This window comes from Kwoniella shivajii, chromosome 9 (genome assembly GCF_035658355.1).
Source record: "Kwoniella shivajii chromosome 9, complete sequence".
Lineage (NCBI taxonomy): Eukaryota > Fungi > Basidiomycota > Tremellomycetes > Tremellales > Cryptococcaceae > Kwoniella > Kwoniella shivajii.
Genome location: NC_085916.1, coordinates 1,447,413 through 1,464,313, shown reverse-complemented (window position 1 = coordinate 1,464,313; position 16,901 = coordinate 1,447,413). Strand labels below are relative to the sequence as shown.

At 46.1% G+C, this 16,901-nt stretch overlaps 7 protein-coding genes across 7 annotated transcripts; 1 reads left to right on the top strand and 6 right to left on the bottom strand.

Annotated features, from left to right (window-relative positions):
* Positions 1 to 386: 386 nt before the first annotated feature.
* IL334_006878 (uncharacterized protein) lies at positions 387 to 2,213 on the bottom strand (the record flags this gene model as incomplete). The annotated part of the gene is made up of 4 exons (XM_062938575.1): positions 387 to 517; positions 581 to 962; positions 1,085 to 1,999; positions 2,070 to 2,213. The coding sequence occupies 4 exons, from the start codon at positions 2,211 to 2,213 to the stop codon at positions 387 to 389; spliced, it is 1,572 nt and encodes a 523-aa protein (XP_062794626.1).
* Positions 2,214 to 2,745: 532 nt separating this feature from the next.
* On the bottom strand, positions 2,746 to 4,844 carry IL334_006877 (uncharacterized protein; the record flags this gene model as incomplete). The annotated part of the gene is made up of 11 exons (XM_062938574.1): positions 2,746 to 2,794; positions 2,846 to 2,869; positions 2,923 to 3,061; positions 3,142 to 3,195; positions 3,245 to 3,292; positions 3,345 to 3,374; positions 3,424 to 3,537; positions 3,599 to 3,690; positions 3,751 to 3,801; positions 3,875 to 4,095; positions 4,218 to 4,844. The coding sequence occupies 11 exons, from the start codon at positions 4,842 to 4,844 to the stop codon at positions 2,746 to 2,748; spliced, it is 1,449 nt and encodes a 482-aa protein (XP_062794625.1).
* Positions 4,845 to 5,238: 394 nt separating this feature from the next.
* On the bottom strand, positions 5,239 to 6,724 carry IL334_006876 (uncharacterized protein; the record flags this gene model as incomplete). Its single annotated transcript, XM_062938573.1, has 5 exons — positions 5,239 to 5,337; positions 5,393 to 6,144; positions 6,203 to 6,386; positions 6,445 to 6,482; positions 6,532 to 6,724. 5 exons carry the CDS (start codon positions 6,722 to 6,724, stop codon positions 5,239 to 5,241), a joined length of 1,266 nt encoding a protein of 421 aa, XP_062794624.1.
* A 267-nt stretch (positions 6,725 to 6,991) lies between these two features.
* On the bottom strand, positions 6,992 to 7,777 carry IL334_006875 (uncharacterized protein; the record flags this gene model as incomplete). The annotated part of the gene is made up of 3 exons (XM_062938572.1): positions 6,992 to 7,340; positions 7,398 to 7,583; positions 7,635 to 7,777. 3 exons carry the CDS (start codon positions 7,775 to 7,777, stop codon positions 6,992 to 6,994), a joined length of 678 nt encoding a protein of 225 aa, XP_062794623.1.
* A 355-nt stretch (positions 7,778 to 8,132) lies between these two features.
* On the top strand, positions 8,133 to 10,251 carry IL334_006874 (uncharacterized protein; the record flags this gene model as incomplete). The annotated part of the gene is made up of 9 exons (XM_062938571.1): positions 8,133 to 8,329; positions 8,379 to 8,581; positions 8,639 to 8,823; positions 8,875 to 8,921; positions 8,996 to 9,146; positions 9,200 to 9,543; positions 9,599 to 9,756; positions 9,822 to 10,000; positions 10,057 to 10,251. 9 exons carry the CDS (start codon positions 8,133 to 8,135, stop codon positions 10,249 to 10,251), a joined length of 1,659 nt encoding a protein of 552 aa, XP_062794622.1.
* Positions 10,252 to 10,323: 72 nt separating this feature from the next.
* IL334_006873 (uncharacterized protein) lies at positions 10,324 to 12,864 on the bottom strand (the record flags this gene model as incomplete). Its single annotated transcript, XM_062938570.1, has 12 exons — positions 10,324 to 10,416; positions 10,476 to 10,675; positions 10,729 to 10,891; positions 10,947 to 11,118; positions 11,161 to 11,355; positions 11,406 to 11,511; positions 11,578 to 11,604; positions 11,661 to 12,000; positions 12,048 to 12,359; positions 12,412 to 12,592; positions 12,652 to 12,738; positions 12,809 to 12,864. The coding sequence occupies 12 exons, from the start codon at positions 12,862 to 12,864 to the stop codon at positions 10,324 to 10,326; spliced, it is 1,932 nt and encodes a 643-aa protein (XP_062794621.1).
* A 339-nt stretch (positions 12,865 to 13,203) lies between these two features.
* Positions 13,204 to 16,754, bottom strand: IL334_006872 (uncharacterized protein; the record flags this gene model as incomplete). The annotated part of the gene is made up of 13 exons (XM_062938569.1): positions 13,204 to 13,464; positions 13,521 to 13,689; positions 13,744 to 14,314; positions 14,373 to 14,830; positions 14,894 to 14,964; positions 15,023 to 15,112; positions 15,166 to 15,333; positions 15,387 to 15,658; positions 15,710 to 15,737; positions 15,796 to 16,006; positions 16,064 to 16,169; positions 16,226 to 16,238; positions 16,293 to 16,754. The coding sequence occupies 13 exons, from the start codon at positions 16,752 to 16,754 to the stop codon at positions 13,204 to 13,206; spliced, it is 2,880 nt and encodes a 959-aa protein (XP_062794620.1).
* Between the last annotated feature and the right edge of the window lie 147 nt (positions 16,755 to 16,901).

The following is a 16,901-nucleotide window of genomic DNA, read 5'->3' as shown; positions in this document are numbered from 1 at the left end:
ATAACTCGCTTGCGGCGAATAGAATTTGCTGCCGCAGGTCATGAAATGACAAAGTTTGAGTCAAATCCAGCCAGCGGAGCTTTGCGTTCAAGCTACGTTGCATTGAAGCTTGACGTTATCTGCAGCTTCTTACTACCATGTCATCCAGTCCGCCAAGGCAGGAGAAGTTGGCCAACCATTAGCATGCCAGTTCGCATTAATGTATCGTATATTGCGTGTCTTGCTTCTGATCTAACGAAAGGAGACGGGGAATCTGCTGGTTTTGTATACTATTGCTACCCAGTCTATACCGTAATAAAATACATTGAATGACCTACTATACACTGGATCGTTTGGAAAGTTCGCAAACAATACCTACACGAACATACGATAACCAGATGATACTACTATAGCGAAGCTTTACCTCTTGATTCGTAGGGCAGTATTAGCACAATGAAAGCAGCTGCTATAAACAGTCCACCACTGGTATAAACAGGTGCCGAGGTCTCCAAGTTCGCAAACATGGCGATGATCGGCGCTGTAGTTGTATACATCCATTAGCAAATATCGAAATAACAACTGCAGCTGATATCCAGCTCACCCATAATACCGAAGACTCTATTTGCAGTAGCAGTGAGAGCATTCCCGGTTCCTCTATCTTTTGTAGGGAAGATCTCGGGTGTATAAGAATACAGGACTGCGTACATCACGTTTGAAAAGAACGAGTACATGCAATTCCAGGCTAGTAAGGAGTTTGAGTTTTTCGCGGTTGTCGATCCATATATGAAGATTCCGGTCAATAACGTTGATAAACTTAATGTACCTTTCCTGCCTATCCATTTGACTTCTACTAATACGCCGCCTAACACGGCTCCTGGCACACCTAACACTGCGATGATGCATGAGTTTCGATATGTGATGTATGTTGATGAGTCTCCAAATTCCGCTCCTTTATGCGCAAGGGTGAAGGGGATAAAGGCGTTCTGTGCGGTGTTTCATGTTAGTGTTATCCTATCTTAATTTGATAGGAAGAATAAAAATGTTCCGAGATTTCAATAGCCGTTGCAACGCGTTCCATTATTGATTTTTAGGGATATAAACTCACGTATAACGGGAATGCCAGACCTATAAAAGCCCATACAACCATTATCATAGATGTACTGAATGCCAACTTTCTAGTTGTGAATAAAGCTCTGACGTGTTTTGTACTCAATTTCTCTAACTTCCTTTTGATCGCTACCTTCGCGTCCACATGTTGTTGTTGATGATCACTTCCACCTAATCCTTCACAAGCCTTAAGGTCATCTAAAGTCAGATTCGATGACCTCCCATTCCTTCTAGCTACTTCATGAACGATTTCAACTGCTTTTTCATCTTGACCTTTTCCCATGAAGTATTTTGGTGATTCGTATATGTGAAAAACGAAAAATCGTATGAAAAACATTATCAATGCTAATCCTCCCATTGTGATAACAAAGTACCGCCAACCCATGTTCTCCTTCCTGGTACAAATGGATGCTGTTACAGTGGTTTGACAGGTCAAATTACCTAAAATCGGCCAGGCGACCAAAGTTGCCAATAATTGCGCAAAGGCCCAAAAAATCGATAAAATTGTTAACAGATATTGATGACTTTGAGGTAAGAACTCCAAGAAGATAGAACTGTCTACTGGCAAATTCCCACCCACACCAAAGCTCCAAAGTGCTGCGAAGACTCCAATGGCAGCGAAGTTGGGAGAAGAAGCCGAGATCATCCCAAAAACAGCTGTGATACCGAGGGTGAGATTGAAACCCCATTTTCTGCCAAAAATATCCGAACCAAATCCCCAGGAAATTGCTCCCGCTAACAGCCCGATGTTCTGGGCGAGTGTGAGAAGAGGTGGCTTTGAAGGGTTGAATTCGTTTGAGACAGGTGTCAAGATGAGTGAAGTGACAATCGGCCATAAATTGTCTTGAGCCCATCCAAATCCGATGACGAAGAACAACTGCCACTGATACCGGCCCATCCCGATATCTTGTATCTAGACGTACCCTCAGCAGTCAGTGAGCTGTAAGATATGGCCAGATGAAGTCAAAGGGAAGAAAGCTTACAGCTCGATTCAGTACTCTTGCCTTGGCAGCGTATACGGGATCCACACCATCGATAACTGCTTCGTCTTCGACACTGGCGTTGACCACTTTCTCTCGTCTAGAAGCATTGTGTTCCACTTTCAATTCTTTCTGAGCTTCAACCATCTTTGCGCAGTGATATCCATTAACAAGATAAGCATGAAAAAGAGAGGGGGAGAAGACTGATCGACTTTCGCTCTCATCAATCTTCCGATATAGTGTGACATCTTCATGTCGGTAAGCCGTACTTCATGATTTGTGGAGCTAACGCCAATCTTTTTCGCCTTGTCAAGAGCTAACCACAACTAATCACCTCATCGTTTGTCGTACACTATTTACAGATATCTTCCTCTGACGTGATGTGCAACATGTATCACTCATGTGGGATTTTCCCATGAATTTAGGACAGCAAGCTCAAGAAGCGACATACCCAGATCTTTTTGGACCGGTGTCCCGAATAAAATGACGTCAATTCAGGGTGTGAGGTATTGTAATCTAACCTTTTCTAGCTTAAACATGGTACATGGTTTGAAATGCCATAAACAAGATAACTTGTTATTCCAGACAATAATGTCATTCATTTTTCAACATATCTTCACACGAGTATACACAGATCATTATCAAGAGTGCCTCATTACTTTTTCTCCTTTGACATATTCTAGTATCTCCTTGGGGGAGCATTCGTTTCATCCTTTGCGTCGTATGACCTATGTCGAAATTGTTAGCTTTGCGCTTCTAGCAGTTTCGTCAGCACTCACGTGTCAATAGGACCAAGTAAAAGTCTGCAATGCATCGTGTCAGCTAATAAGACAATGGAAGCCACCAAACGACTCACTTCATCAACCACATCTCAGGGCTCAAGTCTTCGCCTGTTTTGACTTTCATTTGCTCTTGCTCATACTCGTAGTCCATGGTCTGGTCAATGAGCGATCCAATGGTGGGATGGTCATCAAGGGAGGTCAAGAATTTCTGGGCTGTGTTGATAACCAGCTTCAGTCAGACAGACTCCAGGATGATTTACACGATTGTTCATCGTCTGAGCGAGGCGACTTACCATTCTTGTCGTTTCCAACCTGAGACAGCTGGTATGAAACGGCATCGGGACCGTCTAAGTTGACAGTCAGCATTACCATGAAATTCAGTGCTTGTCTACTTACATCGACTTCTTTGCAGTTCGTTGTTGGCGTTAGAGATCACTTGCACGACTAGACAGTCGAGTTAATCATGCTCATTTGCAAGAATATTTCACAGACTCACTTTTATCGGTAGATTCACCAGCGGGGGCACCTTTTTCCTTGCATCAGCACGCAAGCGAAAAGATCTCGTTGCCACTCACCGTCAGTGATTGCAATGATAAGAAGAGGTTTCTGCAACGCATTGGATCTAGCAGGACCTAAAAGGAGAGGTTGAAGGATTTTTTGATCAAGCGCAGTACCCAGGGGTGTGAGACCTGATAACGGTGATGTAAGCTAAACGGCGATCTGAAGATGAAGGTTGCATCTAACACTCACCGCTAAACTTGACCTGTCCAACGAGTTGCAAAGCTGCTTGCTCGTTGTTAATGTTATTACCTTGCAGTTGAGAGTTGAGGAATCGAACTTGACTGTGGAGACGTCAGCAAAACATGTCCACTTTACAAGCCTATCCACTCAAAAAAACCTACATTCCATCGTGGTCAAAGAGAGAACAAGCGAAAGCGATCTTGCTCAAAATCCTGCAATGATAATCAGCGCCAAGTCGTAGAGTCGGGAAATGCGAGATATTTAGTCAGACAACGCCAAACATACATTTTCAGATCCTCGATTCTCTCTCCATTCTGCTCGAAGGCCATACTTCCTGAATCATCGATGAGGACTACCACGTCGAAAAGAGAGATCTTGACGAGATCTGAGGCGAGTTCAACGGGTAGTTTCCAGTTCGAAGCGAGTTGTTGTAAAGCACCGGATTGAACGACACGCTGAGCGATAGGATCGAGGGATTGGGGAGGGTAGAAGGCTTCAAGATGTTGCTGAAATGAAGCAAACACAATGGGGCGAGTGAGTTTCGATTGAGCAGAAGTAAGAGTGGAATTATGGTGAGCAAGAATGTCAGAATAGTATGATCACGCTTATAGCAGGAAGCAATACTCACATCTCGGACACATTGACTCAAGAGCTGAGCAACATATTGGGCGTTGACGCCGCCGCCTCCGGGAGCAGCACCTTGTTGCTGACCATATCCTCCTGCGCCAGTCCCGTATTGTTGTTGCTGCTGACCATAGCCACCTGGAGCACCATGTTGTTGACCGTACTGAGGCTGCTGTTGCTGTTGTCCATAAGGAGGTTGTTGCGAGCCATATTGAGATTGTTGACCATATGGAGGTTGCTGTTGCCCATAAGGAGATGCTGGCTGTCCAGGTTGTCCGTATCCACCAGCAGCTGGTCTACCTCCTGGCACAGGAGGAGCACCATAACCTTGTTGAGGTTGTTGGCCTTGCTGTTGGCCTTGTTGTTGGCCGTATTGACCTTGTCCTGGGGTCTGACCGTATTGACTAGAATGAGCTCCGTATTGGCCTTGTTGAGCACCATACTGACCGGGCTGACCTGCTGGTGCGCCGTATTGACCGGGCTGACTTTGAGGAGCGCCGTATGGAGACGAGCCTTGCGCGACACCATAGCCACCCTGGGCGCCGTAAGAAGCACCTGGCGGTTTGTTTGACATGAGACCTGTTGCTCCTGCGAGTGCGTTTGCCTGAGCTAATTTGGATGCGAACCCCATTGTAATTTGACGATGATACGGGTGTATGTACGCTAGTGTATGATAGTGATTAGGTGAATATGAAAGGAGATATAGAGATGAAGGGAAGCGTTTAAGAAGGACGAACGGGAGGTATCTATTGAGGCTGTGTTTTCCACAGACATATGTGCCGTCATCATGGACCCCACGTGTCATTACATAAGCACGGTTATTTCTTGGCAAAAACCTCTCATCATAGCAATGCTTAGGATCGATAAAAGCTGCTTTTTAACAATCTTATGATCTGAACAAAGACCTTCCGAGAACTCCTTGTGTACACGAGGTCAACTGGCAGTGCGGGGTCCAGGAAGGATGAAGAAAGAGCCGACATCATCTGACAGCACTGGTGACACAAAATACTGCATCATGGCATTTCTCATTCCTCCAAAGCAGCATAAAGTGCTCTTTCATACTCCACATAAGAAGCGTACCAAGGGTCTGGAGAGGGAGCTAACAATTGCGTGCCGCAAATTGCCTGAATCGTTGCCATCAGCTGGCCGTTCAGAGAATGAGAAGGATACGGTGCTCACTGCTATGCCTGTTTTTGGATCGATCCAAAATTGAGTCTTTGCTGCACCAGACCAGCATCCACTTCCAGCCTTTCTACCTCCTGTAAGATCCTCTGAAGTCAAGAGAAAACCGACTGAATAGTTGACTGTGAGTGCTGTAGGTAGAGGATGGATGTAGGCTGGCTTAGTCACCATTTCAACAATACGTTCCACACCATCATACCCTTCTCCTGTAGAGATAGAGGGTGTGAAAAGCTCTTTCCAAGATTCCGCCGAGATCAAAGGATTGCTTGAATGATATGGACTGTCAGGATCGCATTGCAGGAGATGTCGAAGGAGCGTGAGGTAGTCTTTCTGTGTACCGAATAATCCTGCTCCGCCGAGCAGAAGTCCTTTTGCTACTTTATCCACTTCCGTTGGTCTACCCATACCAAATCCTCCAGGTATAGCTTTCACATTCCCATCTTGGTCTCTGAAACATACCGACATCTTGTGCTTCTTGATCTCATCTGTAGGATAGAAGGTGAGTGTTTTGATTCCGCATGGTTCGAACAAATTCTTCTTAAAGTATTCCTCCAGATCCAACCCGGACACCCTTTCAATCAGTTTTCCAACCCAGTCTATGGAAGTGCTGTATGCCCAAGAAGATCCGGGTTCGTATAAGAACGGAGCTGCGATGGAATCAACAGTTGCTTTGGGATCAAATATACCAGGACGAGGGTTTTGAGCGACCCACTTGGACAAGAGGTTGGGACCGAACATATAGGTGAATCCTACAGTATTGAGGTTGGTGAGTGCGCGCTATTGCAGATTCGTATGAGTTGCACTCACCAGCAGAATGAGACATCAACATCCTCAATGTAACTTTCTTCTTTGGTGGTTCCAATATCGGTGTGTCATTCTCGTCATATCCTTTCAAAACTTCTAATCTACTGATTTCTGGTAGATGTTTGTCTACGTCTTCGGTGCTGTCAAGCGATACGAGCTTCTGATCAACGAGCTGCAGGGCAGCGATCTGATCATGGGGGATTAATGAGCACAGACTATATGAACGGAAGGTACTCGACACATACGCAGGTGATCATTTTCGTTTGAGAAAAGCATTCCGTTGCTGCGTCCGTTGTTATTGACTGTCATGGTCTTCAATATAGACTACTCACTAGTGTGTTCGTCCACTTGACCCGATGAATCGTCACCAAAAACCTTTTCTCCATACTGATTGTAGTAGATCTCCTCTTTCGCATTGGTAGCACCGTAGAAAACTGCGGGAACGTGTCTTCTGTCGACTGTCTTTTTGAGCAATTTGTCCAAAGACTCCTTGCCGGAGCTTGTGAGTCTGGGTATGGACGTCATGCTCGTACTAGATGATGTGTCAAAGTTTAGACAGGACGGAAAGACTTTATCTTCGCAATCGCAGATGACTTTAACTTCACGGACTACACCGGGAGGTGTTTACATCTCATCACATCTTCACCGGCGCCGATTCAACGGCGCCCGTCGGATCGGTTGACATCATTATTGATTAGCCGGAAATCAAATGGCTCTCATCATAATTGAAATGGATGCGAAACGAATGACACGCTAAGCACAAGGGGAATCATACATGATGTATAATTGTGATTACGTGGAATCTTTCATAAGCTCGAGATATTCCGAGTAGTTGAGGGTGAACTTCTTTGTGGAATATTTCTTGCAAACAAGCCTCTTCCTCAAATTCTCGTCAATGACACCTCTATATCCTGATTTCCAGCAAGCCGAATCGATCGCCTCGGTTTTTGTCCACCCATGTTCTACAGCGATTTCAGGTAGATAAGTCGCCGATAGAGGATTCGAAGGTGGAATCAAAGCTGGCTCAGGATGATTTGGATCGGGTTTACATTCTTCCGGAAGGAATATTCGAAATCCATGGTCCCCTATATCCCAATCTAGGTAGTCTCGGCAGTCCTCGAAAGGACTCAAGAAGGAGACACTGATGTGGAGGACAACTTGTTCAGCGGATACCTTCCTCTTAGGGATTGTGACTCACGTGCATTCGATGTTGGGTAGTTCCTCAGCGGTGATAGGAGACCATCGAGGATCTTCAGACCCACTTATCACAGCCCATTTAGCGAGTCCTTCTTCCAATTCGAAGGGCTCAAAGGTTCCCATACAACCTCTCAATCTCCAGCTCACCCCGTCATCCTCGAAAAGCTTGTATTTGACAAACAGCGCACTGTCGATCATGTGTCAGCGATACTTTTGTGCTTAGGTAGAGGAAATTCACCTTCTGTGACCCGCGGAAGGAACTCTTCCAGTGTATCGAATCTCGCTTTTCCAGCCTGCTTTTACATTAGCTGTGAGGAAATCAAATACGAAACGTGCTTCGGATACGGTGGGTACGACATCGGCCGGTAGTGGAGCAGTCATCACGATGAGCTATCTGGTGGATGAGAGGTATCAAACATGCGTTCGAGAACCAACGTTTTATGTCACAAAGCTCCAAGTCAGTCTATTATCATTCCCATGATGTTCCCAGAGGATCGTATATGCTTATCAACCTTAGTCACACAAGGATGGGTCGGATTTCATCATCGATGGCTGTATCCTATTTTTTTCGGATTAGCCCGTGCTATGTGATGTGCACTTCATCGGAATTGTGAGACCCGATACACAGGTTCGCGATAAGGATGAAATCGCGCCGTTCAAAGAGAAAAGGCTCAATTTTCAAATCTTCATATGACTTGTTCAGTTCTGTCTGTATCGAAAGCAGTCAATCATCCAAATGACTCCCAAAACGACAGCAGGTTATGGTAGCGTAGGGTCGGTAGGATCGCAGTCTGCTCCTCACGGTCCAACGATAAACGACAGTGATTTGGAGGCTTCACCCCTCTTATCTCAACCAACAGATCAAAATGGAGGTGTCAAAGAAACACCTCCTTTCCGAGAGATCGCCTTTCTGTGCTTTGGTCTTTGGATGAGGTATGTGTTCGGTCTCCAAAAAAGACTCATCTGACGCAGGAGATCTCAGCATGTTCGTTTCAGCAGTGTCAGCTACGGTAATCACCAATCTTCAGCTGACTATAGGATCGTACTTTGAAGCTGGAGATCTGGTCTCATGGCTTGGATCAGGATATCTCTTAGGACTGGCTGGATTGACACCGTTATATGGAAAGATTGCTGAGATCATGGGTCGGAGACCAGCTATGATTGTAGCATTTGTATTATTTGCTGGTAAGTCTTATGCAAAACTCTTCAACTCCCAGTGCGATCTGCTAATAATGTTTCCAGTCGGTACATGTTTGTGTGCTGTGGCTCCGAGTATGGGGTTCCTCATTTTCGCTCGTATCGTATCAGGATGTGGTGGCGGTGGACTTCTCACTTTGACAGCTGTTGTCATTTCGGACACCGTCTCCATCAAAGATAGAGGTATATATCAGGGATATGTCAATCTCGTATGGGCAACCGGCAGTGCGGTGAGTCTTAGTGTGTGGACCGTACACGGTCATGGCTGAGATACATCACAGCTTGGAGCACTGATAGGAGGCTGGGTCGCGGACACATGGGGCTGGAGGTGAGCACGGAGATTACCAATGTCCATCCTCTAGTCTTCAACTACAACATGGACTAATGGTGGATGTTTTCCAGATGGGCGTTCTGGATGCAAGTTCCGCCTCTTATTTCAGCGTTTGCACTTATCCTATGGAAGGTCCATCCACCAAAGCGAGAGCACGAGCAGACGTTGAGGGAACGTTTAGGAAGAATCGATTGGCTTGGATTCTTCGTTCTTTTGATCTCAGTGAGCATTGACTGCAGCCTAAACACATACATGAAGCTAATACTTTGACACAGATCACCACTCTTATGATATCATGTTCACTCTATACATACAGTCTTCCGGGGAAGAACCCTCTTGTCCTACCGTTATTCATCGCCTTCCTCACCAGTCTACCGCTGTTGTATCTAGTAGAACGTAAATGGGCATCTGAACCTATTATCCCAATCAATTTGATCGAACAGCCTACCCCGGCGCTTATACTTCTATCGACAATTCTCTTGTCCATGAACGTCTTCGCCAGGTTCTTCATGTGTCCAATCTACATCCATGTGGTTAAAGGATTCGGAGGTAAAGATACAGGACTGCTACTCTTGCCTTCTTCATTGACTTTGGCTTTGGGTGCTGTATTCGGTGGATAGTGAGTATCTACTTTCTGACAAACTCTCTTAGTAGCTGACGGAACCATCGTTTAGCTATATGAGACGGACTGGAGCATATAAAGCTTTCACCATCTGGACATCACTAATTCCTGTTGGATGCTCACTGTCCTTCCTTTTCTGGGGTCTTGAGACAAGCATACATCGAATCTGGGCCGAGTTGGCTGTGGCAGCATTTGCAGGGGGTATCATCGGTGCGTCCAATCAATCAATATCCTCATAGAAGCTGTCATGCTGAAAAATAATTCTACAATTGCAGTAACCAACGTCCTCACTGCACTTGTCGCCTCTGTCCCACACTCTGAAATGGCAGTCGCGACTTCGGTCCTATATTTGAGCAGAGCTATCGGACAAGTACTTGGCGCGAGTTTATCAGCAGGATTGCAGCAGCTGGTCTTGAGCTCCCAAATTAGAATGCGTTTCCCGAATCAGGCTGAGGTGAGTGATGTAAAATTGAAGCCACTCGTTCTGAAGCTAATGATTTCGACGAACAGCTTGGAGCAGCAATAATCAAAGCTCCCGAACAGACCATTCCATCCTTGACAGAGGAAGACAGGCTGGAAGCTCTCTTGGCATATCTGACATCCTTGAAATCTGTATTCTGCGCAATGGTCATTACAGGACTGATGATAACCGCATTCTTCTCGTTTATTAGAGCCTATAAACTCGATTCTAAGAAGTCAAAGTGATACTCTGAATCCGTCGAGTCTATATCTCGCTATTTCAAGATCGTAAATATCCAATATGCATTTTATCAGATATCAGAAAGCATTGGTTTCTTGATACGTTGAGAAGTCGAAATATAGACCAAAATCTTCCCATACATCTGGCACAGTGTCTTGCTCTGACGGCGACTAAAAATCCGTTTTCTACCCTTAGTCACCGATTTTGAGAAAACGTATCTTTGACTCACCATTATCAACCATTGGGACTTGAGGGCCTGAAGTGTACTAGCATTCCACGATGCAAGAGTGGGTATTTTCATGAGTTGGAGAGCTCGGATACATTTCTCGAGGCTAGCCAATGTGTCGGTCGGCGGATGCTCATTAGGTGTGCCCGCAGCGGCAGCCGCTTGCATAAGAAAGATTGACCCTGCATGAAAGACGGCATGCGCTATCCTATCGTATTAGCGGTCTGCGCATCAAGTCGGGTTATCCGATACGCACCGGTGATCAATAACGAGTGTTCAAGGCCGTATAGGTGTTCGTAAAGATCCAACAGATCCACTATCATATCGGCCGCGTGATCTGATAACCCTGTGTCATCTGACGTTCCAGAGCTTATCGCATTAGGTCGATAGAATGGTCGGTTAAGCAAGATTACATTGAACTAGTTGTTTGAGCTATCAGTACCGCCCTCGCCGATAGCAGCTTCGAAAGCTCACCCAGTGCGCGATATGCAGAGCAATGACTGCTCCCGGTGCTTCATTTTCAAGGAGTGGTGTCGTTAGTTGAAGCGAAGGAGGGAGGGATGGTATGAACTCGTCCAATCTGATATTCATCTCAACTTTCATCCTTTCTGCCTTTTTTGAGTTTCTGTTGAAGCTTGGAGAGTAGCTGAACAGGTTCCTTAGCTTGACATGTATCTCTCGAACGTACCATTTTTGCAAAATGTCTCCGACGAGAAGGGATAAGCGACACATGGCCGAGCGTACGTTCTGCCTAAATCGTGAATTGATTCCCAGCGCGGGGTGAGACGAATCACCTGAGTCCAGAGAGATATAAGGTGGTAATGGTACATTCATATTGCTCATTGGCATACTGGGTGACCGTCCGACAGTAAGACATTGTAGTCTATGAAACTGTCAGTTCCGGAGTTCAGGCAGCATACATTGGTCACTCACTTATCCTGGATGAACAAAATCCATAGAATCGTATTTCTATCTTGCTGTTTTTCTAAGGTAATCTTTCCTGCTGACACAAGATGCGAACTGTCCACGTTTAGCCCGACTAAAGTCACGGTGAGATTTCGTCAGCAAACTGGGGAGCAATTCTTGGAGGCTACAATTAGCGCACGAGAATCAGCCATTCTAACAGCCATCCCTGCGTTGCATGATGTTAGCTTGTTACATTTTTGAGTTAGGCCTGTCTTCACACACCGAAGTACGAAAACGCCGAATTGAGTCTCCCGGTTTGTCCCATGACGATGATGATCAGGATGAGCCCTCGAACAGTGCTCAGTAGAGGTCTCTCCACCTCCCACTCAATCTGCATACAAGCGTGAGATAGCAGGATATTCGTCCAGCCATCGTCTAGCAGAACATTGCTAGGTGCCTTTTGCGATTGTTTGAACCGAAGATGCGAAGTAGAAAGAGCCAATAGCGCGTTGTGCAGGAGAGGAGAGTAATTGTCTGTACGATTGTTATTGTTGCCGGTTTGATTGCTCGAATTCTCAGTGCACAGATACATGTCGGATCTGAAACGATCGATGTCGACAAGCTATGTCGATCCGGTTAGTCAATGTTGCCCGAAGTAAATCAACTCACCCCGCCATACACTAAGCTTTCTCTCAGAACTTCTTCATACGAACCGAAGAGAATCTCGTGGGTTTTCGTTTCCATTCGTGCGCATTCTTTCGGAAGATGCATTTTCCATCCTTCACGTATCCCATTGTTGAAGATCTGTGGACCTATCGAGCTGAGCGAAACCGCGGGAGTGGGCATCCGCAAAATTGGCGTCGAGCTAGGCTGATTTGAATGTACAAAGTCACTCGACGACGAGAAGGCAGATTCGGGAAGATGCATGAGACAAGAAGGGGGACCGAAGTGTGATATCTCTCCGGTTGTACTATCGATGATCTGGGATGATCGTTAGATAAGCGGTAGATCAAGGTGCTCCCGGTCGGCTCACCTTCAATCTTTCCACTCCCATCGCGTCCACTTCCTCCTCTTCGCTATCTGTCACCTCATCTGCCTCATATATAGATGAATCAAAAGCTCCTGTACTGGGTGCACTTCTGTATCGGCTCAGTTGACTTTCCAACCGAGCGATTTGCTCCTCCATTTGCTTCACTCTGCGATACATCGGAGCCCTGCAAGGTATTACGCGGGTCTTCAGCCAAGCAATGGGCAAAATATCAATGTCACTCACTGCCGTCTATCATCGCCCAGCTCACAAACCCATTTATTAGTTCTGCATAATCCACAGGCCGGTCGTTCCCCTGTACACCTAGTCTTCCTGGAAAAAGCGCATTGAATCAACGAGCTATCATAAGAAATCGAGCGTATTATTGATCTCTGACACCTACCTTCTCCGACATGCAAGGCATGCTTTGCTAGCATGTCTTGTGTTTCGTGAACTCATCGAGGATGCAGGATCACCGATATTGCACAAAGTACGCAAGACGAGTTGAGATAGAGCGAATCTAAGTCTTATCAAACTGATCGCTTCCCCACTCTCAACCTTCGGGAATATCCGCTCACTTCCGCTCACAGAGGATCATGCATAACAATCACGTGATGAACGCCTACTGGCAAGACCTCTGTTCAACCAGGTCTATTACAATATGTATATACATTCTGTATAAGACTTGAAGATAAGCTGGATGGAATACAGAAGACACGCAGTTTCAATCTACTGCAGATACATGAACGAAGGGAGGGCAAGACATTGTGGAAGGCAATGATCTCTGGTCAACAATGATTACAAGCCAGCCACTGTTCCGTCACCTCGAGCAACTGCTACCACTCTACTTTGACCGATATCCAGTAATCCCCCATATTCCGTTGCCACCCAGGTATCGGTCGGTGCAGGAACACCCAGTATCTTCTCGATATTTGTGGATGCTAAGGCCAGTGCGTCAAGCTTACTTGCATTGTCGGTGGCATCAGTGATACTATACGCAAGATAGTACCTCAAATTCGACGTGGAAGCTCGAGATCCTGTCATTCCAATTCCAACAATCTGCAGGTAAAGTCATCAGTATGGTGTCGGTCAGAATAGTGATACTAATCACTCACTACGCCTGCCTTTCGTAGAGCACTGATATTGGTGTCCTCGGACAGGGGCGCTCCTGGTAAAGCGCGATAGTCATCCCATGTGACAGGATTGCCTCTTTCCCTCGTGATCACGCCTATCTTGGCAGCAGCGATTTCGCTAGCTATGAGGTGACCTTCCAAGGCAGAATCGCTGCACCATACCAATAGTAAGTACTAGGAGAGTAAAAATATACGCTGAACTTACAATACCATTTTCATGGTGGAGCTATACGTCTCTTCAACTTCCTTTTTCATGTCGATCAACGTAGCCATTTGATCTGCTGATGACACAAATACGACAAGCGTGATCTCGCCTTCAGCAATTTTTCTGAATGTTTTCTCTAATGGTGTACCCCCCTCTCGATCTTCACTCAAGAGAAGTGTGTGGATTGCTTGAATCTGTGCGGAGATCTGAAGACCAGTTGGTGATACCGGGTAGACAGGTGCATGTCCAACCGATACGTGATAGGCCACCTCCTTCTCGATCATGGCTCCTGGGTGAAGCCTATTTGGCGCAGGCACGGAGATGTACATTGAGTAGCCTTTGAAGATGTTTGAGCTGAGCGGTGGTGTGATCGCATTTGTGATACCAGCTCGTAACGATATCAGGGACTCCTTACCACCAAAGACGGCTGCATTTGCCGCTCTATCCACCGAGCCGGTTGGAGGAGTAAGAGATAAGGGTGACTGGTCATGATCTGTGGTGGAAGGCTCCTCATTTATCTCAATCAAGCCCATGGATGTACCGTAGAGAGTGAGACCTGGTGATATAGCACCTGTAAAGCGAGACCATAAGTGTTCGTCTCGCTCGCAATGAGATATTACTGAACTCACCTCCCATAAGGTTTACCTCCCTCATAGTCATGTGACCTTCACAATCTCCGGCGCAGACGATGGCTCCATTTTCCACGATGATGCGTCCCTCGTCAAAGACGTCTTCATGCAAAGCTCCATTTCTGCGGGAGATGTAACTGGAAACATTGGAGAAAGTCAGGGACTGTTCGATCCAGGTAGGATTTAAATCTACATCTCCGTGGTGAGAGATTTTGGCTGCTTTAATCTGTTGAGAGTAATCCGCCGAAGGCGGCGTTTCTTGGTCTATTGCAGGTCGAGATACCAAAGCAGGTGCTTCAAGCTGAGGTATGCCATCTACATATACTTGCGCCGGAGTTGCACCCAGAGTCAATGGATGAGATTGCCAGATCACTACATCTGCGTCATATCCGGGAAGTAGATATCCGACTCGGTGGTCAAGCCCGATGGCCTTGGCTGGCTCAGAAGTGACCGACATCCTATATTACCACCAAGATGAGCTATCAGTTGGTGGAACGATCGACGATCCATCAGGAACTTACATGGCAAGATTGGTTGCCAGTCCAAAGTGATGTCCCAACGCAGCCTCTGCTAGGAGGTATCGAGAGTCGACCTATCGATCAACAACATCAGCCGTCTGTCGCGCTTAATCGAGCTTGTTGATGACTTACAGCTGGAGGATGGTCACTCTTGAAAATCACCGGTATACCTTGCTCAGCGAGAATAATCGGTGCAAAAAGCGAATGACGATAGGCTTCATGCTGGCATACAATATTTCAGCCTTCTACAATCACCAGTAGAGAGTACGACTTACCTTGTATGGAGCACTAGTAGCGAACATGGCAATAGCAGGGGGACCTCCATAAAACCTTTTCAAGGTTTCGACTGATGTCCATGCTTCATGTGCATGCTGTATGGAAGCGATCGGGAATCGAAATTCGTTGCTTATCCGCATGAGGGCGTCGAAGTCAGTTGATTCGTACTGCGACCAAGATAAGCCTTGATTCCATAAAGTGTAATGCGGATTTCACTGACAGCATGAACATGTATCCTGACTTTACCGCGTAATACATCTACCAATAATTCCTCCTCGAGACTAGATTTGGGATAGTCACCTAGATCCTTGGCGGCTGTACCAGAAGAGCCTCTTCCAAATGGCCAGCGAAGGTATCTCGACTGTCTTGTAGACACTTTGGAGGCTACTCGACACCAGGCATCTTGGGCATCTCTTTTGTCGACGGCGGATGAATACGCCTTTCGAATGTAATAAATAGTGTCTTCCCTTGTACCACCGATCTCCTTCCAAGCTGGATCTACGTCAGTATGTTGGCTTTATGTGATACTTGATTTGAGCTCACTTTTGCTGATATTTTCTCCTAATGCATGCTACGTCGTAGACTACATTATCTTGCTGCTCTGTTAATTGAGAAAACAAAGGACTTACTTTCGCATTTCTCCAGGACTTAGTCCTCTGGTATTGTCCCTGTTGCGATATTTCAAATGGGGGCTCAATCAACATGCTGGTAGGTGAATTCGCAGTGGTATTACGAAATTTCATAGCCCACGCTTCTCCGCCCATAGCCGAACTGGAACCGGGAAGAATCATGGATGTAGTTGTACCTCCAGAGGTGACTAACCGTAGCGCCAGATCATGACTACGTTGAGCTGTCAGTGTACAACGAAGTATTATTGGGTCCGAATGCAAAACTTACGTGTTGAAACTGTCTATGGCTTGAGAAAAAGGCATGATGATGTTATTATGGCTAACTAAGGAGTTGGTAGCAGCAAAGATCGGGAATGTGACCTGCCCAGCGTGACCTACACATCGCTCATCAGTCCTATGTTTGATGTCATCATACATCTACTCTACTCACTGTGCATGTCAACCTAGATGTGGGATATTAGCTGAGCTGTAAAACAGTGAACAGAATAATTACTCACGATACCTGGTGTAACCCACGCACCCATGGCGTTTACTTTCTGTACCACACCGGACACCTTGTCGGTTTTCGGATTGATTGCTTTGACTAATCCTTTTGAGAGCAAGACTGATGAATTGTAAAGCGTTTCTGTCCCATTCTTCGCTCCTGTCCATACTGTAGCGTTGTATATGTACACATCTGGACTACCTTCTTCGTATCTATCCGATTGTGCTCGGCCTCGACGATGTAGAGCGGGATTTGGGATATCTTCATGCTTAGCGCAATGTTGTAATCCTGCCAACAAGCTCTCAGATCTCTCCGGTGCTACATTTATGCACAAGCATAGTGCTAATAGACCTAGGACACCGAAGAGCTGACGACTGCTGAGTCCATCTTTCGGTTTCGAAAGGTGCTCAACCACCCATGGCGAAGTGTTGGCTTGATAGCTCCCTGTGTCAATCTTGTGGTCTGACCAATCCATGTTGCTTCAGCTTACCAACCGGGGAATGTCGTATCTGTGAATGAAAACAAGAAGAGATAATGATATGTCTATTTCTGTCTTTTCCGGTGCACAGTCAGAATAATAGTCATGCCGAATGTGCAGAGATCGGAGGTGGGCGATTTCGGT